At 41.2% G+C, this 19,325-nt stretch overlaps 3 protein-coding genes across 3 annotated transcripts in view; 2 read left to right on the top strand and 1 right to left on the bottom strand.

Annotated features, from left to right (window-relative positions):
- Positions 1–4,266: 4,266 nt before the first annotated feature.
- On the top strand, positions 4,267–9,220 carry LOC145443047 (tRNA-dihydrouridine(20a/20b) synthase [NAD(P)+]-like). The gene is made up of 2 exons (XM_080321031.1): positions 4,267–5,087; positions 6,729–9,220. The coding sequence occupies exons 1-2, from the start codon at positions 4,409–4,411 to the stop codon at positions 6,980–6,982; spliced, it is 933 nt and encodes a 310-aa protein (XP_080177157.1). The 5' UTR covers positions 4,267–4,408; the 3' UTR covers positions 6,983–9,220.
- LOC145443046 (ribosomal L1 domain-containing protein 1-like) lies at positions 8,401–9,561 on the bottom strand. The gene has a single exon (XM_080321029.1). The coding sequence runs from the start codon at positions 9,559–9,561 to the stop codon at positions 8,581–8,583; it is 981 nt and encodes a 326-aa protein (XP_080177155.1). The 3' UTR covers positions 8,401–8,580.
- Positions 9,562–13,288: 3,727 nt separating this feature from the next.
- Positions 13,289–19,325, top strand: part of LOC145443369 (uncharacterized) — a 34,623-nt gene continuing 28,586 nt past the window's right edge. Inside the window, exon 1 of the mRNA XM_080321342.1 lies at positions 13,289–13,749. Coding sequence (XP_080177468.1) covers positions 13,692–13,749 — 58 coding nt within the window. The 5' untranslated portion in view covers positions 13,289–13,691. The remainder of the gene's footprint in view (positions 13,750–19,325) is intronic.

Here is a 19,325-nt window from a genome sequence, read left to right as displayed (position 1 = left end):
GTATCAGTTCCATTGCGGTCAATGTCCCCAAATTTCAACGACTAGGCCTATTTTACCTCGGAGTCAAAAGCGCACAAGTAGGCCTACGGCACACGCATGCACGTCAACGATGAACAACTTCCATATGATCTGGACGGAATACAAGAAACGCATTGCTCTATCAAGTATGCCGCTCCCCAATTGAGGAACAGCATCTCGCCGACTATCCGACATTTGTCGAGCATATGTCCGTATTCAAGTCGAAATAGTATGTACTTGCCAGGACTTTCTTTTAAACGAATAGTAGTCAACCTTCAAGATTACCAGGCCACGACCTAACATTGATCTCGCCTTCCGCCACCTGCCACCTCATTTTGTCGCTTGCCTTTTATATTCTATTCTCTGCCTCTGTTTCAGTGTGCAATGTGCATGCCTCTTCTTCACTTCCCCTAGGCCAACGTGTGTGTCTGATCCCAAAGACTACTCCAAGTCGTTTCGACACCTTCCCATCTTTTCATTGTATAGCAGTTTTTGTAGTGTTTTGAAATGGTGAACATAATAATAAAACTGATTGATTGATTGCAATGACTTCCAGGAACGCAGCAGTTTTTCATATTCTTATAAGGCTAGCGGTTAGTCTAGGAATATGCAGCAGTCGACATACAACCATAGTGATTTTACGACGAAAAGATACATGCTGGTGTCAGACTTTGAGTTTTGGAAAAATCCTAGTGCAATCCAGGAATGTGCCAGTTGCACATACTCTCATTGTATATATCTCTAGAATAGGGTTGCCATACGTCCGGAATTTCCCGGACATGTCCGGAATTTCCCTGTTCAAAGTAGCGTCCGGGAGGAATTTCTAAAATATGCCAAATGTCCGGAATTTTGACGTAGCCTCATAATTTTCTTCGTAAATCAAAATAAAAACATTATTTTGGGGATAATTTATGCCGATGCATGACATTTTTCTTCGCGCTGGGCGCGATTTACTACCACATTTATTAATTTTAACATGGGGACTACTCGCCAAAACTGCAATAAAATATAAATAAAAACAACCTTCATTTACTGGAATAAGTCGTCTAATCGCAATTATACGAGAACGGTATATACCTAGATATCGTTCAGGCAGTGGTGGCCCTACGAACGGGGAAGGGGGGGCTGGGCGAGACTTACCGGAGGGCCCTATAAGTATCTATCCGTACCTTCTGGGGGGCTCCGCCCCCCAGACCCCTCTTTCGCAGTGGTTATTATTGTCTATCTTTCACTACCGCAAAGGGGTGCCCAGGTGCTGGATTCGGTCACGTCTATTTTGCATGTCTGCAAGGATAGACTACGTCAAAACTAAGTAATTCTACCGCATGCAGAGACGTGATGATTATCGGGATAAGGGACTTTTCTAACAAATGCAGTGATTTGATGATGATTGACACATCCGTAGGGAATCATATTCTTGCTTGGTACACGGATTTCCATGTTTATTCGTCATTATCCTTGAAAAAAGCGCAAAATTCAAATAGGGGGGCCCTTCGACCAGAGGGGGCCCCGGGCGACCGTCCACCTCGCCCACCCCAAAAGCCACCACTGCGTTTAGGCCGTTTAAATTCTTCATTCAAAAATAGTGGTTGCAAACGTGGGGGTCATTCGCCTTTATTCTGGGGTTCGCGAACATGTTGAACGTAATCAGCTTCCAAAATTACCTGCGAGTAAGTCTGGGCAAAGGTGCTGACTTCTTTTAGTAATCAGCTCGTCAAAGTTTGATCTGGGCCACGGAAAATTTTCAAAATGGAGATGGATCGAGTCGCGACCATAAAAGGCTTGAAACCACTGGATGTGGCGTGTTTATAAAGCTCCGTGTTGCGCAGTGCGCACCCGCATAAGGCTGATGAAAAATCTTATCGGTGGGACATGAACATGACTCAACGATGTACAATTACGCTCCCGTATTTTAGAATTCATCATCCTCCACCAGCTCTACCGCTAACTCTGATCATGTGGGCGGAGAGTAGTGACCAGGGTTGTAACCAAGTCACACGTCTCCGAGTCACAAGTCAATCTCACTTTTATAGTTTTGACTCGAGTCAGGTCGAGTCATTTCAATTCACCACCGAGTCCAAGTCAGCGAGCAGAGGGTCGAGTCCGAGTCTTGGAATTATGACTCGAGTCCGAGTACAAGTCACTGAGTTCACTGCTCAGTTTCCAGTTAAAATCTTGGTAAACCCACTTTTTATAACTCTGTTTGGTGATATCGAATGGTTCGCATTTCAAATATACCAATTTTCCTCACTCTTAGCAGTTTCTGGTCGCATTTTCAAGTACCAGTACCAACAGACGAAATCCCAATAGTGTGTTGGCTCTGGAATTACAATGAAATGTCGGTCTTGGCCGTCTGAGACTCGAGTCAATGACTTGGTTCGAGTGATGCGCAATGACTCGAGTCCAAGTCGAGTCATCAGAAAATCGTGACTCGAGTCAAGTCGAGTCATTTCCGTATTTTGAAAAAATGACTCGAGTCAAGTCGAGTCATCAGAAAATCGTGACTCGAGTCGAGTCATGACTCGAGTCATTACAACCCTGGTAGTAACTATATAAAAATATAGGAAACAACCAATATTATTGACAGGATCCATTCAAAAATAATTTAATGACCAGATGCATATAGAATCATACAGCAACCCCCCCCCCCACGAAAGTGGCATCGATTACCCTGTGGTGGGCTCAAAATCATTATTTATTTGGGCGGGAAGGGGATGGAAAAAGTGGTTTCGGTCTCGGCTACACAACACCCAGCCACAAACTCCTGAACAGGATCGTGACCACCTCTGGTCTATGAGTAAGCTTTGCTAGTTTGACGTCATAACTCATTTTTAAATGCAGTAGTGGGCGCTAAAGAGTGTCCGGAATTTGGATTACAGAAATATGGTAACTAGGCTTACCATATTTTGGAAATCTAAAAAGAGGACACTTTTTCAGAAACTTGAGACTTGCAAAACTGGAGTAGAATTCTCAAAAACCAGTGAATTTTTCCCACTTTGTGACCGGTTGACTAAAAAAAAGAAAAGGTCATCACTTCGCGCTCAGAGCTCAAAATACCTTTTTTTTCTGCGCATTGCTAGGTGGATGACTAAAAAAAAAGGGCATCTTTCCGCTCGGAGCTCAATATAGCGTTTTTCGCTCCGAAATACCCTCCGGAGCGTCACTTCTGTACCAATTTACGGCATAGCACTCGCAATTTGCTCTAAATCTGACCTAAATTTTCAAAAAAGAGGACAAAATCTCAAAAAAGTGGACAAAAGGCCGTCCTCCGAGGACACTTTCAAAAAAGTCAAAAAAGAGGACAAAGCCTCTTAAAAGGGGCCGTATGGTAAGCCTAATGGTAACCCTACTCTAGAATCGATTATTTGAATGAATGAAAGACAGCCAGTCACATACTATTCTCATACGAGTGTCAGCCGAAAATATTCGGATTTATTTCGATATTAATCTGCTATTCGATTGTATATTGAAGTTCTGTACCTCCAAGAAGCTCTTCAAATATTTTCAATAAGTCGCACGCATGGCAAATCAATACTGGTGCTGGACAGCTGGAGTGGAGATGGGCAGAGATGACCAGATTACCAATTCTCGGAATCCGAATCTATCCGGTTCAGACTGGCAATTTGATAAGAACTCGATGAAATCATGGTCCTACTCAGGTTCTGCTAGAATCGGATCGTGGGTAGGAGGCAGAGATGAGTGGATTTGAAATTTCTATGTCCTAATCCAATCCAAATCCGAACCTTCAGGTCCATGTCCATATCCATGTCCATTCAGGTCCATGTCCAATCCTAATCCGATTCCAATTGGAAATTCAGGAAAAATACTAATTTATGCAATGGGGGGATTCGAAAATTTTCTTTCACAACCAACGATTCACTTGATTCAAGATAACTTAGTAACCATAATTACATTAATAACTGATCTGAATAAAGTTTGTCGCCATTCGCCACACGACATTTTAATCTCTCAGAAAATAGGTAAATCCAATCCAAATCCTAATCCGTTCTGAAAAAAACGTCTAATCCAAATCCGACAAAATTTCACAAATCCTGTTTTTTAAAAACCTAATCCTAATCCATGCCCAATTGCCCATTGCTCATCTCTGGTAGGAGGACACCTCTGGAGACGGGTCAAACCAAAGTCACTCAACTATGACTTTAGGACAACCAACAATAACAAATCGATCAAAGTCACTCAAGCGCGAACGACGTCATTTTAGCAGGATTCACCATTTGAGAGTTGAGTACGCGCTGGTAATAAATAGTAAAATAGATATCTTGTAAATTTCCGGCTTTGCATATTTACTGTAAAAAATCCCGTTTAGTAGTTTTAACTAGCGGAGTTGTGTCAGTAAATTTGTGGGATAGATTGCTCGTTGCATTGGCTTATGGCTGAAGACGGCATTGTGCCCAGGACAAATATTACAGAGCTTCTACGAAGCGAGAATGTCACGAAAATATGCGCGCCTATGGTCCGCTATTCGCGGCAGCCGTTTCGCCTGTTGCTCCGGAAATACCAGTGCGACCTGGCCTATACCCCGATGATCATATCAAACTCTTTTGTTCGTGCAGAGCAATGCAGAGATATAGAATTTCAACCAAACCCATTGGACAGACCACTCGTGGTGCAATTTGCGGCAAGCAATGCTGAGGACTTTGCAGGTGCCACCGAGATCGTATATCCGCATGTGGATGGCGTTGGCTTGAACTGCGGATGCCCCCAACGTTGGGCGATGGCTGAAGGCTATGGAGCAAAACTAATCAAACAGCCAGAGCTTGTGAAAGACATCATACAGCAGACCAGAAATAGGATATCAGACCCTGACTTTTCTACGTCTGTCAAAATTCGGATACATCCCAAGATAGAAGACACAGTGGATATGTGTCGCAAATTTGAATACGCCGGTGCCTCCTATATCGCGATTCATGGGCGTACAACGAAAGAGAGAAATCAGCCTCCTCACTACGATGTTATCAAAATTATTAAAGATTCCCTTGGCATTCCAGTTGTGGCAAATGGTGGCATCAAGACTCCGGACGACATAGAGAAAGTTTCAAAACTAACTGGTTCGTATATGACTGTAGTATTCAATCACCATCAAATAGTTGATGAATTTTAGTATGATGCCAGGTATTGTGGAATATATCAGTTATGTAGGCTACCCATACGATAGATCGAACAAATTGTGTTCGGTTTATTAGCAATGTTTATCAGTTCAATACACCACAAAATTGTGATACAATGAAAAGATAGGAAGGTGTTGAAACGACTTGGAATGGCATGTCAAGAAAGGTGAGATCGTGATCCAGTAATCCTGAGGACCTGTACTAGTATTTATTTAGTAGAAATTGCTTGTACAGTCTTGAACAAGTATATTATTAGATAGAATTCGAATGCCAGTACCACTCTTTTGCCTTAATACGCCCGGAATATGTTGTCTTCTGAATTATTTACTCGAACATAAGAATTTTATGAAAACTTTACCACCGATTTGTCAGTAAATAATTCGTCACTAGTGCTGGGCACTGCAATCATTCGAGTACTTGAATCTGAAACGAGTATCAATTCTAAAGATTCGTGTGGAGTAGGGGTGTTCAAAATAACGTTTTTTCTCAAATTCTACTAGCTACATGATAAAATTGTTAGGTTACCTAATTGAAGCCTGTACACCATGTTTGATTCAATTCCGACCTGTAGCCGCATTGCTACAGCAGAAGAAAGTTTTTTTATTTATTACATAAAAATAAATAAGAATTTCAAATTTTTCTGTTCACTCCATGAAATTGTTCAGTTGTCTATAGAAATGACATTCACCAACTTTGGCCCAATTCCGACCAGCGGAAGCGGAGTTATTGATGTCGAAAAATTCGAATTTGAATAAAATAGTATTACGGTGGGCACAACTATAATAAAAAATTGGTCACCGTGAACACTATTTTGTTCAAATCCAAAATTTTTCGACGGCAATAACTCCGCTTCCACTAGTTGGAATGGAGCCAAATTTTGTTATAATAAATAAAAAAACTTTCTTCTGTAGCAATGCAGCTACTGGTTGGAATTGAACCGAATTTGGTGTGCAGACTTCAATTAGGTAACCTAACAATTTTATCAAGCAGCCAGTAGAATTTGAGAAAAATAGTCATTTTTGAACACCCCTAGTGTGGAGTAGTGCGAGATGATTTTTTGAGTACCGGTATCGAATATAATCAACAAATATTATGGTTTCGATACGATTTTTCACTATGGAGGCCTTGAAACCTCGATTAGTATTATCTCAGAATGCAAAACATGTACATAGCTACGCATGATAGTGGAAATCACTTGTCTGTGAAGTCACGATCGATCCACATTTTCATAAAGTGGCAGGTGCCATGAAATAGGTACCAAATTATATTTCATGCAAGGTAGAAATGGCACTGTATTCTGCGTGGTCGCTTAACGGGTACCTATTTGAACTTTACACATCATTATTTACTGTTATGTTGTCATAACTTACTCAAGTCAACACCTAATACTCCATTTAGTATCGCATTACTCAAATACTTTCCAGACATTTCACTTTCTACTTGTAGGAGGTATGGATGGTCATGAAGATCAATGTTTATAATCATGTAATAATTGACTCTAGTTTATGGTGGAAAAGAATATTCTCTAGCTGCTCAGTACCTAGTAATACAGCTTTTCACAACTATGCCATGTATTTCCAGGGGCTGACGGCGTGATGGTTGCACAAGGACTCCTAAATAACCCAGCCTTGTTCAGCAATTGCACGAGCACTCCTGTTGAATGCATACGAGACTGGTTAAAGATCTGTGATGAATTTGAAGTGGGTTTCACACAATTCCACCACCATTTGATATACATGCAGAAGTCCACGCCGAAATGGGAAAAACAGATATTCAACACCCTGAAGGAGAAGTCGGATGTATTGGAATACCTTAGTAATAAGTACGAATTATGACAGGATGGGACAGATCCTGTAACAATCAAGAGGAGCGGACACAGCAACAGAAGCCGTCAATCGCGAGTAATATTCACTGTTGCCTGCTGTGGAGTAGCAATGCTACATTGCCATCACTGTGAAATGCATTATGATGCTGCCTGATGAACAAATACCTTCCTGCCTTGAGAAAAATCATGCCTGCTATCATATTCAAAGTTGGCCTGGTGAAGGCACGAACATATCATCAACCGGGTAATAAACTGAACTCAGAACTTGACAATATCCGGAAAATCTTACTTGATAACGGTTACCCTGAACATATCATCAACCGTGGCATAGAGAGGAAGGTAACGCATTTCAACGCAGAAAAGTCAACTGAGCCTACCGAACGAACAACCAAAGATGTTTACATCCATTTACCTTGGATAGGGCCTATTTCCACCCGCTTTGAAAAGCAATTGATTTCAGCGGTCAATAAGTGTTACGACACAGTGAAGACCAACGTGATTTTCACGACAACGCAACTGCTCCCTGCAACACGTAAAGACGTGCTACCCGCACTTCAGCAAAGCAATGTAGTTTACGAATTTAAGTGTCACTGTGATTGTGGCTACGTGGGAAGAACGTCAAAGCGCTTGCAGGAACGCATAAATCAGCATGTCCCTAGATTCATTAGAACACGCTCGGTGAAAAGCTCACCCTTAACTCACCCGCTCAAGATTGATGCGGAACAATCAAAGGCCATAAATTTCTGCAATTGGCAAACACTTGTTGGATAATCCCGCCTGTGCGAAAAATTATCGAGACGACAGGTTTCGCATACTGGGAAAGGGTCGCTCACACTTTCATTTGTGTGCCTTGGAGTCGACTTTTATCAAAATACACCAGCCAAGGCTGTGTCAACAAAAAGAGTTCTTGTATCATCTAAAAATAGTACATTGAACGCTCTCGTATTCGACATTTCGTGCTGGTGACGTCATATTTTGTGTTACGATTGTTGATATACGCTGTTCTTTCAAATTCTCTACTAGTTGCTGACGATTACCCCTGACGAGTGTCAGCCGAAAATATTCGGGTTCATTTCAATATGAATATACTATTCAATTGTATATTGAAGTTCTGCACCTCAAGGAAGCTATCCAGACAACAGTTTGTAGGCAGTACTAATTAGTCACGAAGATGGATCTTCAATTCTAAAAAGTAGCCCCCCCCACACTTGTCCACTTTTTGAAAAGTCTTAAAATTTCTGTGATTTGTAATTAAGTAGAAATTCACTGTGTTAGTTCTATTAAGTCAATCACTTTGAACATCCAAAGTTGAAGGCAAATGATGAACACATACGAGTGATAACCATTGCTAAGGAGTATCGACTTGGGCTACTATGTTTCTGACGAGTACTGCACTAACCACATCTAGCTATACACAATCAATACAGGTACAGGGTATCGAGCTATAATTGACCGTATTGTAATTGCCGAATGTACGCCACAGTCGCAGCTTAGAGATTCCAACGTCGAAAATCTTGGACCATTGCCACTCGGCCGTCGATTGATTCTTGAAAATGCACATGAGCGTACAGCAACCATAGGAAATGTACTTTTCTTTTGTTGATCACCTTAAAAATCATCCTCCATGTCCAGCTTGATCTTCTTCCTTCTTTTCGGGACCTTTTCACTTTCCTCTTCATCCAACGTATCGCCAAGTTTATGTCGCTTATAACTGATCTTCTTACTTCCAATCAGATTCAATATTCGTTTCTTGGAAGCCGCATGCTGCTTGATACGTAATAAATACCTTATTTCCGAGAAATCAAGATCGTTCACATCTACCCGGCAGTCGTTGTAAAATATTGGTAACGCTATAGAATTGTCAGTCTTGACGTGTACAGCTCTGACATTGTTCCATCCTCTTGGAACGAATCTTGCAATACCGACCGCACATGCCATTATATTCTCGACAATTTGTTCTACGGAAAAGTTGGTCCTAGCTGCTATTACCAAACTAGAGGAACCTTCACCAGATATGATCCATCTTGTGTTGCTAATAGCGATGTCAACCTCTTCTTTCATGTGTTTTCCGTACATAGCAACAGGCCAAGGATCCCTCTTTACTGCAAAAAATATTTTGCCCAATAGGTTTGGCATACGGTGTATAATGCTTTCTTCACACAGGAATAAATCGTACATCGTGAGTAACCTCCTTCGTGCATCGTAAGTTCCATAATCCGTCCGCAGCTCCTTGAGTGGCATGACTTTGGCTATGCGTTCGACACCATGTTTCTTCAACAAATTCTGCCATTTCTCTGCGGTCTTTTCTGGATCGCTGTCGGGACCTGGTCCACCGTGATCTCTCGTTATCAAACAGATCTCCGCACTTTCCGGGTATAAAGAATGCGGGAGCTCTATGAAAGATCTCTTGTTTTTTACAGCAGGTATCCTGTGCACAAGTACCTGCAGCTGAATATCGTTATGCTCTTCGAGAAAGCCTTTTTCATTCTTTTTCTGTGTTTTTGATATGTACTCTTTCAGAGCTTTCACGGCTTTGGTAACTTGCTCAAAGTCTAACGGACAGGTCTTCTTCCAGTTCGCTGCATCCATGTCGCTGACTGACACAGTAGTCGAAAGAATTCACGAAAGCCAAGCAAAATATAGACCAGCAGACGAGAAGCTATTGTAGAGCACACGTGCTATATGTGATATGGCGTACATGGGTAAAATTGTATTGTATTGTATCTCTCAAAGAGAAACTACAATGTGAAACACGATCACAAAATTAATTTAGTTCATCGCTTTAGAGTAATATATAAAAGCAAAACGGTTATAGCATACATGACCATATTCGTTCGGTTCAATAGTTGTTCCGTGTATCACCGCGATCTATAAGTACAAGCAGGGCCGTAACAGCACTTCGTCAGGACCCCCCCAAACTTTGGTCTTGGGCCCCCCATATGGTTATAGGCCGAACTTCTGGGGGGCTTCGCCCCCCAGACCCCCCTCCGGCGATTGTTTAGTCAATCAGCTTTTGTCGCCTATACGCGCGAAGCGCGGGAAATTTCTAGAATTCATGATTGAATCGGTCAGTATGATCGGGAATTGCATACATATTGTTATCAATTTTTATCTTCTCTCTGCTCACGTAATCAGATTTGCCGGTAGAGCTGAGTGAGGTGTGTTCGAAAAGGTAGGACGACTCAATAATAATCAAACATCTTCGGGCGTATACCCATTGGCAGGAACGAAACAGTACCTCGTCAGGCCCCCAAAAACGTAGGTCTTGGGCTCCCATAGGGTGTAAAACGACCCCATCATCACGTTGCTCGCGTTTGTCACGAAATCATATGTACTGTATTGTGAGGCAGAGCGAAGCGCGAAAATTTTCGATAATTTATGATAAAATCGGTCAATCAGATCGGCGATTGCATATATATTATGCCATCAATTTATTGTCCTCTCTACTCACGCAATTAGATTCACCGGTAGAGCCGAGTGAAGTGTCTTGAAAACGGAAGCGCCCGTAAATAATGATTAAACATCTTTGGCGGGCGGACCCGTTGATATGACTTCGTTACATGATGTTATTTCGTGACTTCCAGTCAGCTATAACAAAAAATATAGAATCGCTCAAACGTGAGCTTCTAAACTAAGAGACGCACACGATTTCAAATTGGTATTTTTTCACTGGCATAAATTGGACAATTAAACCTATATGTATTTTGTATATATAACGAAGTCTTCGGTCAGCATAAGGGCATAGACCTTTTCGGCCAAGGTTTTCTCGCTGCCGATCGTTCTGGCACACTTCTTGGAGTCACATGTTATATGGCCCAAAACTTGATTGTATGTCTTGGTGGGTCGTGGCGCGGTAATAGCCCAATACCCAATAATAAAGACAGATGGCTACTTGAATTTGATGAATGTAAAATTACACCCAAAAAGATGAATCTAATCGTGGAGTAGGCCTTTGCTTTGAAGGTTTCTGATTCTTTCATGTATGTTGGTAGGGCCCGAATTTAAATCTCGCGTAGCTGTGAGAACGAGAACTTTGCCGCGATGTTCCTATTTACGTTTAATGAGAAAGAGAGAGAGAACATTTATTTACCAGCTGTGCATATCAACAGTATGCATTACAAAATGCAATTGAGTGAAATATGATAGAAGCGAGGTAGCGGGAGGCTAAAGAGCCGCGGCATGCACCGAGACCGAGGTCAGCAGCATCTTCACAGAAGTCGCTACGCTCACAACTTTAGTTGTACCGACACGATACGAATGTAGAGATAGTTTTACTGATCAGTATCAGCGTATTAATCATATCATCAGGCCGAACACACCAGCTCTCGGTCAGCGATCGCTTGTGTCGCTCTGCGACTGGGAGACGAAAACAGATATTGCACAACGTAGCTGTTATGCGAAGGGTGCCAAAACGATCCAATCCAAAATAACACGCACATAAAAGGATTAGATCTGGAAACCGTTATGAGTATCAGGAAGAGTTTTTTGTTATTCGATCAACACACCGTCAAATTGCGATCCAAGAGCGCATGTACCAGTATAAACCAAATTTAACCATTAACTTAAAAAAGGGAATAAAACCACCCCAAAAATTGTGTTAATCACCCAATATGATCTCAAGTCCATAGATTGTTATCGTTAAAAGGGGGGCGTCTTTTAATTCATCAAATATTTGGTTCCCTCAATTTCTTTTTCAGGCTACGCCCCGACAGGCGTCGGCGGTCGCTCTCAGCGTTTAGTTTATGCCCTGACGTTCGACCTCGTTTGAGTCTGCGTGTAATGAAATGGTGCAGACAAGCTATGGTTGGGTTAGCTTGGATTCTTGCTACTTGGTGCAATCTAACAAACCTGATATGCAAAGTGCACAGTCAATCTTTGTTTAAATAATGATTGATATGCTGACATACTTTCCTGTCATATTTGACGAATGCATATAGAATGTAACAGGATCTTCCGGAACAACAGATCGTTGACCTTCGGTTTAAATCTCACCGTTATTGCGGCTTCACGTAAGTTACGTTGTGAAGGATGCGTTTATATAGGCTTGAACCATGCTACATGGATATTTCATGGTATTATAGTCAAACCGACGAATAATCGTAAACCAGTAAAAACGACTTAAAATTCATCGATGCGTATAGAATATATAGGATTTCCGTTACTATCAGCAAGACTGCACTATACCCAGTGAATGTCCAAAGTGTCTATCTGAAAAGACTTCTTCACGTTTTCAACCGTCCGAAAGGTCTGGCCTCCCGCCTTTTTAATAGTCAGTGTAGAGTAGTGTAGATTGCGCAATAGATCGTAGTGTCATTGGTATTTGAAAAGTAAATCCACGAGGTATCTAGTGGCAAGGTGTGAGGCTATATCCACTGAGAACCATGTATGTTGTAAAATGTTGTATGTAATGTTGCTAAAAGCCTTCATTCTTCCACCGATTTTTTGCGTTCACATCTTGTTTGAATCTAGTTGGTCCGTGTCAAAGGTCACGCAAGTGTTTATTAGGGTAAGGGATTATCAATATGGGGTACGCGAGAAAATTGCGGGGTTACGCGAACAACCACAGTTTTCCGACACTGCGACAATTTTCTGCCACTACGATTTTATGTGCAAAGCGAGAAAAAGGTTAACGTAGTTTTTGGTGCATAAACCACCATGCTTTTACCCAAGGTTCACATTGCTGTGTGACGTAATATTCGAGATTATACAATGCTGTGTAACGTCACTAGTCTCATTTAGTGTATTTATGTTTCTCGGAGGTCGCGGAGGTAAGTTTTTCTCGTAGCCTACTGTAGGTCTCGGATTAGTTCAACCAGTGTCATTTAAATGCATTTGCGATAGGAATTTCTCATTGTGAAGGTCTTGGTTGCTTTCACACCTTATTTAGCGTCCACTTACAGCGTAATAATTTTATTTATCACACGAGCTTCGGAGCTCCACTCCTTCGTCAGGTGTTGAAGTGAAAATTATGAAGGGTTAATGTTTTGCGCCATTTCAGTCTTCAGTGATTAGCTTGTGCACATATGCAATGTATGTAAGCAGGCTGGTTTATGACTCTGCCGGTGATTACTGTGGAGCAGATTTTCTGAAAAATCGGTTCTGCATTGCGCCAGAACAAGGTCACGTTCTCCAGGCCATACATCTATTATAAGTAAGATGTATGCCAGGTTATTTTCTTGGAAAATTCGATACAAAGATAGTATCCCGGTTAGCACCTAAGTATTGGAAATTCTTCTTGCTAAAGTTTTCTTTGCAGTTAGACCTAGATATGGTTCCAACCCTAAAATTTGACTGTACAGCTGATAGTCGTGCATAAAATTCGGATTCACCTTATTTTTATGGACTACGGAATGCATGCTTATAAACCGATACGGTACACAGTTAAAATGTTTGAGAACCCCTGGTCTATTGTGTAAATTTATACAGACACTTTTCGAAACAGCCAGAACTTAAGCTCCCTTCTGTGCCGGTAGATGGAGCAACAGACAAGAATACATTTCCCACCATGCAGTTTTTCTTTTGTTCTCTCGCATCAAAATGTCTCCCACTACTAATTAATATGACATATACGTCTTGAACTGCGTCTTCTAGTCACACGAAATCAGATCGCATGAATACGAAGATATCTTTTAGAAATCAAATCATAACGGCTCTTTGTTGATAAGCTATCTTGATTGGAGACAGTCTGGGCTCGCCTGTTCACTGGTTGGCTTTCCGCGATGCCAAGGACGAAGCAACAGAGACCAAGACATATTCCCGATGAAATCCAGAGCGAAGGTACCGATTTTATTGCATCTGGAATATTACCGCTATAGCTAGGAAGATAGCACGAAATCAATCTGCACTATATTCAAAGGAATATCATGGTATAGAATGCGGTGTGATTTATTTTGTGTAATTGGCTTGATAGAGTTGCAAAGTTAGCGAAAAAATATTTTCCTCCGGCCGTCACAGACAGTTATATGAGCATAAATGGATAAGGCATCGAACAGAAATCTTTCACCCCAATTTCTCATCGTCTCGTTGGGGGCGTTTATAGGAAATATGGTGAAAACCACTTTGGGCTGAAGATATTTGCTTTCGCCTTTTTGCGAGGAAGACTATAAAGCCTTAAGTTTATTTTGAATCGTTTTATTGATTTGAAAATATATGGTAAGAAAATATTTAATATAAGTATGTTTGACAAGGGTAAATAGAACAACTGGGACAGTGTCACCACCCGTATATATCATCTCTCCCTGGCAAATATCGCAACATTGGAATTCGAGTCATCCGTGATTATTGCAGGTTATTACAACTGCCTCGTAAAAGTTCCGGAATCCTTGATATAGGATAAAAAGTTGACAGAAAACCGGGCCGATGCGTTTCTACATGGAACTAGAGCGTTTGAAATATTTTTTACGGGGTTTTACTATGAACTTTATGTTGCACGGCGTCGGGGATGGCGATTCCTATTTATGTCCGCCATTTTGTGATAGCGTTTATAGCAACGGACGGATTGGCTTTGTATTGAAATTTGTTTTATATAGAAATGGTGAACTCCATGCAAACACCCGCTCCAATACAATAATACATTGCACCCAGCGTTGATGATATTATAAATTGTCCATTTTGGATAGTAGTCAGTCAAAAATTCCGTGTAAACATGCTCCTCTCCAATTAGCTTCCATACCTAAAGTAATTTCGCCAAAACGTGCAATTTTAAGTTTGTTTCTGAGGGTTTAATTGCTCCCTTGCGTAGCTAGCGAATTTGATGCTACACCGAAACGCAGCCGTTGCGATGCTCGCGATCGGGTGTCAATGTCGACTTCAGAAGTTAAACCCAACAATTAAGCCGAGATGCGACATGTCATCACTCCCGGGTCGCTTAATGAGGCGAACCCATATGTGGCGTATCGCATAATTGGCGGATGTTGGATGGATCGGAATTCTGCAGGCCTTTCTTTCCTTATAATTCTTAATCCATTTCGCTCCAACGCCGAGTATATTTATATCTTTATGTCATGGCAACCGTACAGTCTCATAAAATCTCGTAACGTAAATATAAAGTTTTTTTCAAGTTTCCCTTTTTTCTTGGAATCTGTTTACGTTTCGCGACAACGTTAAGAAGGCTTAACCGAAGGCAGAAGTGCCTGAGTGGGCTACTTAATAACGACCTTCGAAAATACCCGAATTTTAATCTTATAATTGAAAAGTGCGGACGATTTCTGGGTATAGCCCTCCCAAAAACATAATACATCAATGTCTCCATTCGTCAATGAGTAATACAATCTTGTATGATCCATGATATGTTAATACTCCGTCGACGATTTCGTCACGCGGCATTCTCGCGGCATGACATTTCGGGATGAAACCATTTTTCGCTGATTGTCGAAGAAATCGATTTGTTTTCACGGGTGTAACCTTATTGTTAGTGTCATTGTCTGATGGTTGTTTTTGGTGGCTTGAAGAGCATTCTTTCACCTAAATGATAAGTATATTGCCCTAGGGCCACCGTGTTTTTGTGCATTTCCAGTAGCATCTCAATTGCTTCAATCTTCAAAATTGCACCGGGCTCTTGAATCTCTTTGACATATTCTGTCGATGCAGTCCCGTTTCAATTTGTGAATTGAGCAAAGTAATTGAAGACCGCGCGTGTCGAGCGGATACGGTTTGAATTCTCTCGAAATACGGGACAATAGCGCCGATTCAACGATCGCCTCATCCACAAGAATCCATGCGGAAAGCTGCATTCTAACTAGTATGATGTTCTGTGATTAGGATTTCCTCTTTCGTCCTCTTATGCATTGTAATCCAATACCGCAATCCCCGAGGTACGGAGCCAATACAATTCCAAATCTAGGGTAGCGATACAGCAAGATTCTTAACTGATATGTGAATACACCAGCCCTATTCAGCGGCATAAAGGATTTTACACGCGGATCAAATCATTGTCCCGGTGTTGAAAGAATAGCGTGTCTCCACTGTGCATATGAACCCGCTCTGCGGAGCTAGAATTTGCAAAATATGATCTGCTATACCTTCGAACCTACAATACGCGACGAATATTGTGTGCTGCAAGCTGCTTCGCTGGCTATTAACATTTCGGGATTTACATTCTGGATATTGACAAATTAGGGAGGATAAGCAATTAGATCTTGTTGCTGATGAGAAACTATCAGAATCGGCGTGAATGAAGCAACTGTTCTGCATTCGCCTATCATTATGATCGAATGATATTAATCATCGTTTCACTTTTCGCAATTGATATTCCTCTACCTTGCTTCGAAACCAAACTTAACCAGTTCATTTGGTAATAACAGGGGGAAACGGGACACGCGAGAAGATATCTTCTCGCGAAAAAGACACTTAGCATACGCTTCCAACGATACCTCAATCCGAATAGTCGGCACCCTAAAAACGGCGGAGGTCACCGAACACGATTAGGGCTGCGATCTTGCTTTTGATGTGACACAACGCGGCTAGCACCCTTTCGTCGATACTGTAACTGAATAGTCAATCATCGTATCATCATGGTTAATGGCACCCGCATTCAACAGGGGCTATATATAATCTCTTATCGGCTAGTATCAATGCGCATCCCGTGTCTAGTGCTGTGTAGCGGCAAAGTGCTGAAAAATGTACCTAGTTTCTGTAGTTGCTTGCCGACCAGCCAATCTATGCACACACGGTAACTACGTTTAAACTGATTCGCGTATTATAAGAAAACAAAATATCGATTTTCTTACATACAAAAAGACGGTTAGTTCGAAATTGTCACAATGAACAATGAAGATTGTGTCGTACCCTGGAAGTAACAGTCCGAATGACTGCGTTTTCAATATCCGCATACGTGTAAACTCTACAGTTGGAGCCACGCGGCACAGACGATGCCGGCTGTCTAGGCATAGTCAAATCTATTGCGATCGATGCATTATTGTTCGAAGGATAGAGGTTTCTTAAAGATTTGAAAATAGCACCTCTCGTGATTTGCATATTGTACCATCCCCATAAGGTGATGCGCTCCAAATTGCTATCACAGCCATGAATCTGCTTCCTCGTATGTAAATGTTTTGTTTTCATTTCAATATGTCGTAAGATGCACACACATATCCTCCACATCCATTTACGAGTCCGTCTCATTAATGCCGGATGCAAAGACAATCAATCATTCGTATGATCCACACCAATTTGATTGCCGTGTGTCTGCGATGCGACAATCCCTGAGAAATTTCCTGCGGTCATTTTACATAACATATTGAATGAATGAAACTATTTTCCTTCTTACAATCAGATTCTATTGCGCGCTATGCTATAATTATTATGTATAAAGTGCAGCGGAGTACCTAAATGTACGTGGTGAGCACTTTCAGGAAATATCGATTTCCGCTCATCTATCCATGAAAAAGTTATTTCAACGAGTTATAGTACACCCCCTTTCCCGTTCCTGCGCCAAGAAAGATCCCACGCTCGGTAGTATAGTTTGGTGGATTATGTTATGGGAAACTACAAAAGAATGCAGTGTACTACATGTAGTAAATATTTTGGTGTGTAGGAATTTCCAACATGTTCATAAATATATTACTAAAGTCGAACGTTATGATGATACACAATATCACGCGCTATATCATTTTCCCATTAGCGAGGGTGATTTCTCAATTTTTTCCTGGTCATATTGTCAATGTTTTCATAAGCAATTCGTGGGGGTGTTGTATTGTTGAACCTCTTGCAAAGTTTCTTTGCCTCTCCGAATGCAAATTTCAACTCGTTACGTGCCAGGGTGTGGATCAGCAATGTCTTCTTTCTTCCGTAGTGATATGAAGTGATTGAACTGTATATAGAACGCATGTTACCGAATAACGAATATTGAAGAGTCAGAGTGCATTATGCAATAGTTATGGTTTTAATATAGCGTATTCGGTCCTAATTGCAGTTATTGTTATATAGCAATAAACCGATTTGAAGATATATTTCGAGTTCAGCGTGGTCGATAACAAATTAAATCACCAAATAATTTTGAGACAGTATATACGAAATACTCTATCACGTATGTATAAACATTACTTAGGCTAATACCGAGCTTTGCAAAATAACTCCGTGAATCACATGCGAATGCTTATCATTTCCGGGTTACCGTATACCCCAGTCATAAGAAGTATAAATTTGCAAATCATTCGGATAACGCTTGTCTAATTCACATGAGTCTATATGCGCCAATTGCCGCAGTAATGAATACTAATGCGTCCAACACCCACGTCTTTTTGGATCAGTAATCGAGTTAGTATACCTCTCACTCCTTCTCAGTGCACCTTAGTCCTAAATCTTAATGCTTACAGAGCGATAGACTAATACAGTTACTCATATGAAATGTAGCGATAACTTTATTGCGACTTATTTTCTTAATGACCTCATGCATCACGGGAACTTGTTACTGCCGAAAGAGTAGTGGAGAATAGGCGTTATCAAAATACATATAGATCTCCAATACGCATTTCCTGGTTTCGCAGTACCCTTTCAGTAGGCTTGTGAATAAGAAAGTTTGTATCGCACGCATACTTTTTAAAAACCAATATTCATTAGCACATTTGAGTTAATCGCAATAATTATTTAGCCGCTATACGATGTCATGTTATCTTTTCTGCAGATATTGCCACTGTGATTGTGTTAGGCAGTACTTTCGAGGCATATTAATACTCCAGGTTTGGATAAACATGTCGGGTGTGTGTAATCGGTCTCGATGGGGTAGCGCAGCTTTGACACAGGATGTAGTACCTGTACGATACGGCCCTCATAATCATCACACTGCCTATTCACGTGGCCTGACTTTTCCGGTGATGAATAAACCGGGTGAATAAACGACATGAAGGTGTTTCCTTCGAGGTGCAAAATTCGGCGTGGCTGATATGTCCCAGATGAAGAAGACATAGTGTGTTATCCCTGAAGACATATTTGATACATAGCGCTAAATTGTGTACTACAGAAGGCTCGGGCATATAGGGCTGGCTTTGATTCATTTTGTATATACATCATACACAGTACACACGTTTTCTGTTGCGATCAAGGGAACACATATTGCACTAAACAAATATTGTCATGCGATACAAAATACGGGAGATATGGGGGTGTACAATCTTTACCTCTTCAAGGGATGACTTCACTTTAAATGCCCGGTAGAGATGTCTACTCAACGTAGTGACGACAGCAAAACGTGCAGCCCTATATAGCCCGTTCTTAGGACCATTAAATGTATTACGTTGTAGGAATGGTTGCTTTTGTTTTACATAAGCAATCACTTGTTTACAGAGAATAATATGAGGCGTTAATGTGTTGTATGGCCCGCGTACGATACAGATCGCCGGAGTTGAATGTATCCA

Source organism: Botryllus schlosseri, chromosome 7 (assembly GCF_051294905.1).
Source record: "Botryllus schlosseri isolate E-star chromosome 7, Bs_hap1, whole genome shotgun sequence".
Lineage (NCBI taxonomy): Eukaryota > Metazoa > Chordata > Ascidiacea > Stolidobranchia > Styelidae > Botryllus > Botryllus schlosseri.
The sequence above is the reverse complement of the archived record's forward strand: the minus strand, read 5'-3'. Positions and strand labels throughout refer to the sequence as shown.

Coding starts and splice junctions, on each gene's coding strand:
- LOC145443047 (XM_080321031.1), top strand. CDS start 4,409: ATGGCTGAAGACGGCATTGTGCCCAGGACAAATATTACAGAGCTTCTA. Junction 5,088..6,728: donor GAAAGTTTCAAAACTAACTG/GTTCGTATATGA, acceptor ATGTATTTCCAG/GGGCTGACGGCGTGATGGTT.
- LOC145443046 (XM_080321029.1), bottom strand. CDS start 9,561: ATGGATGCAGCGAACTGGAAGAAGACCTGTCCGTTAGACTTTGAGCAA.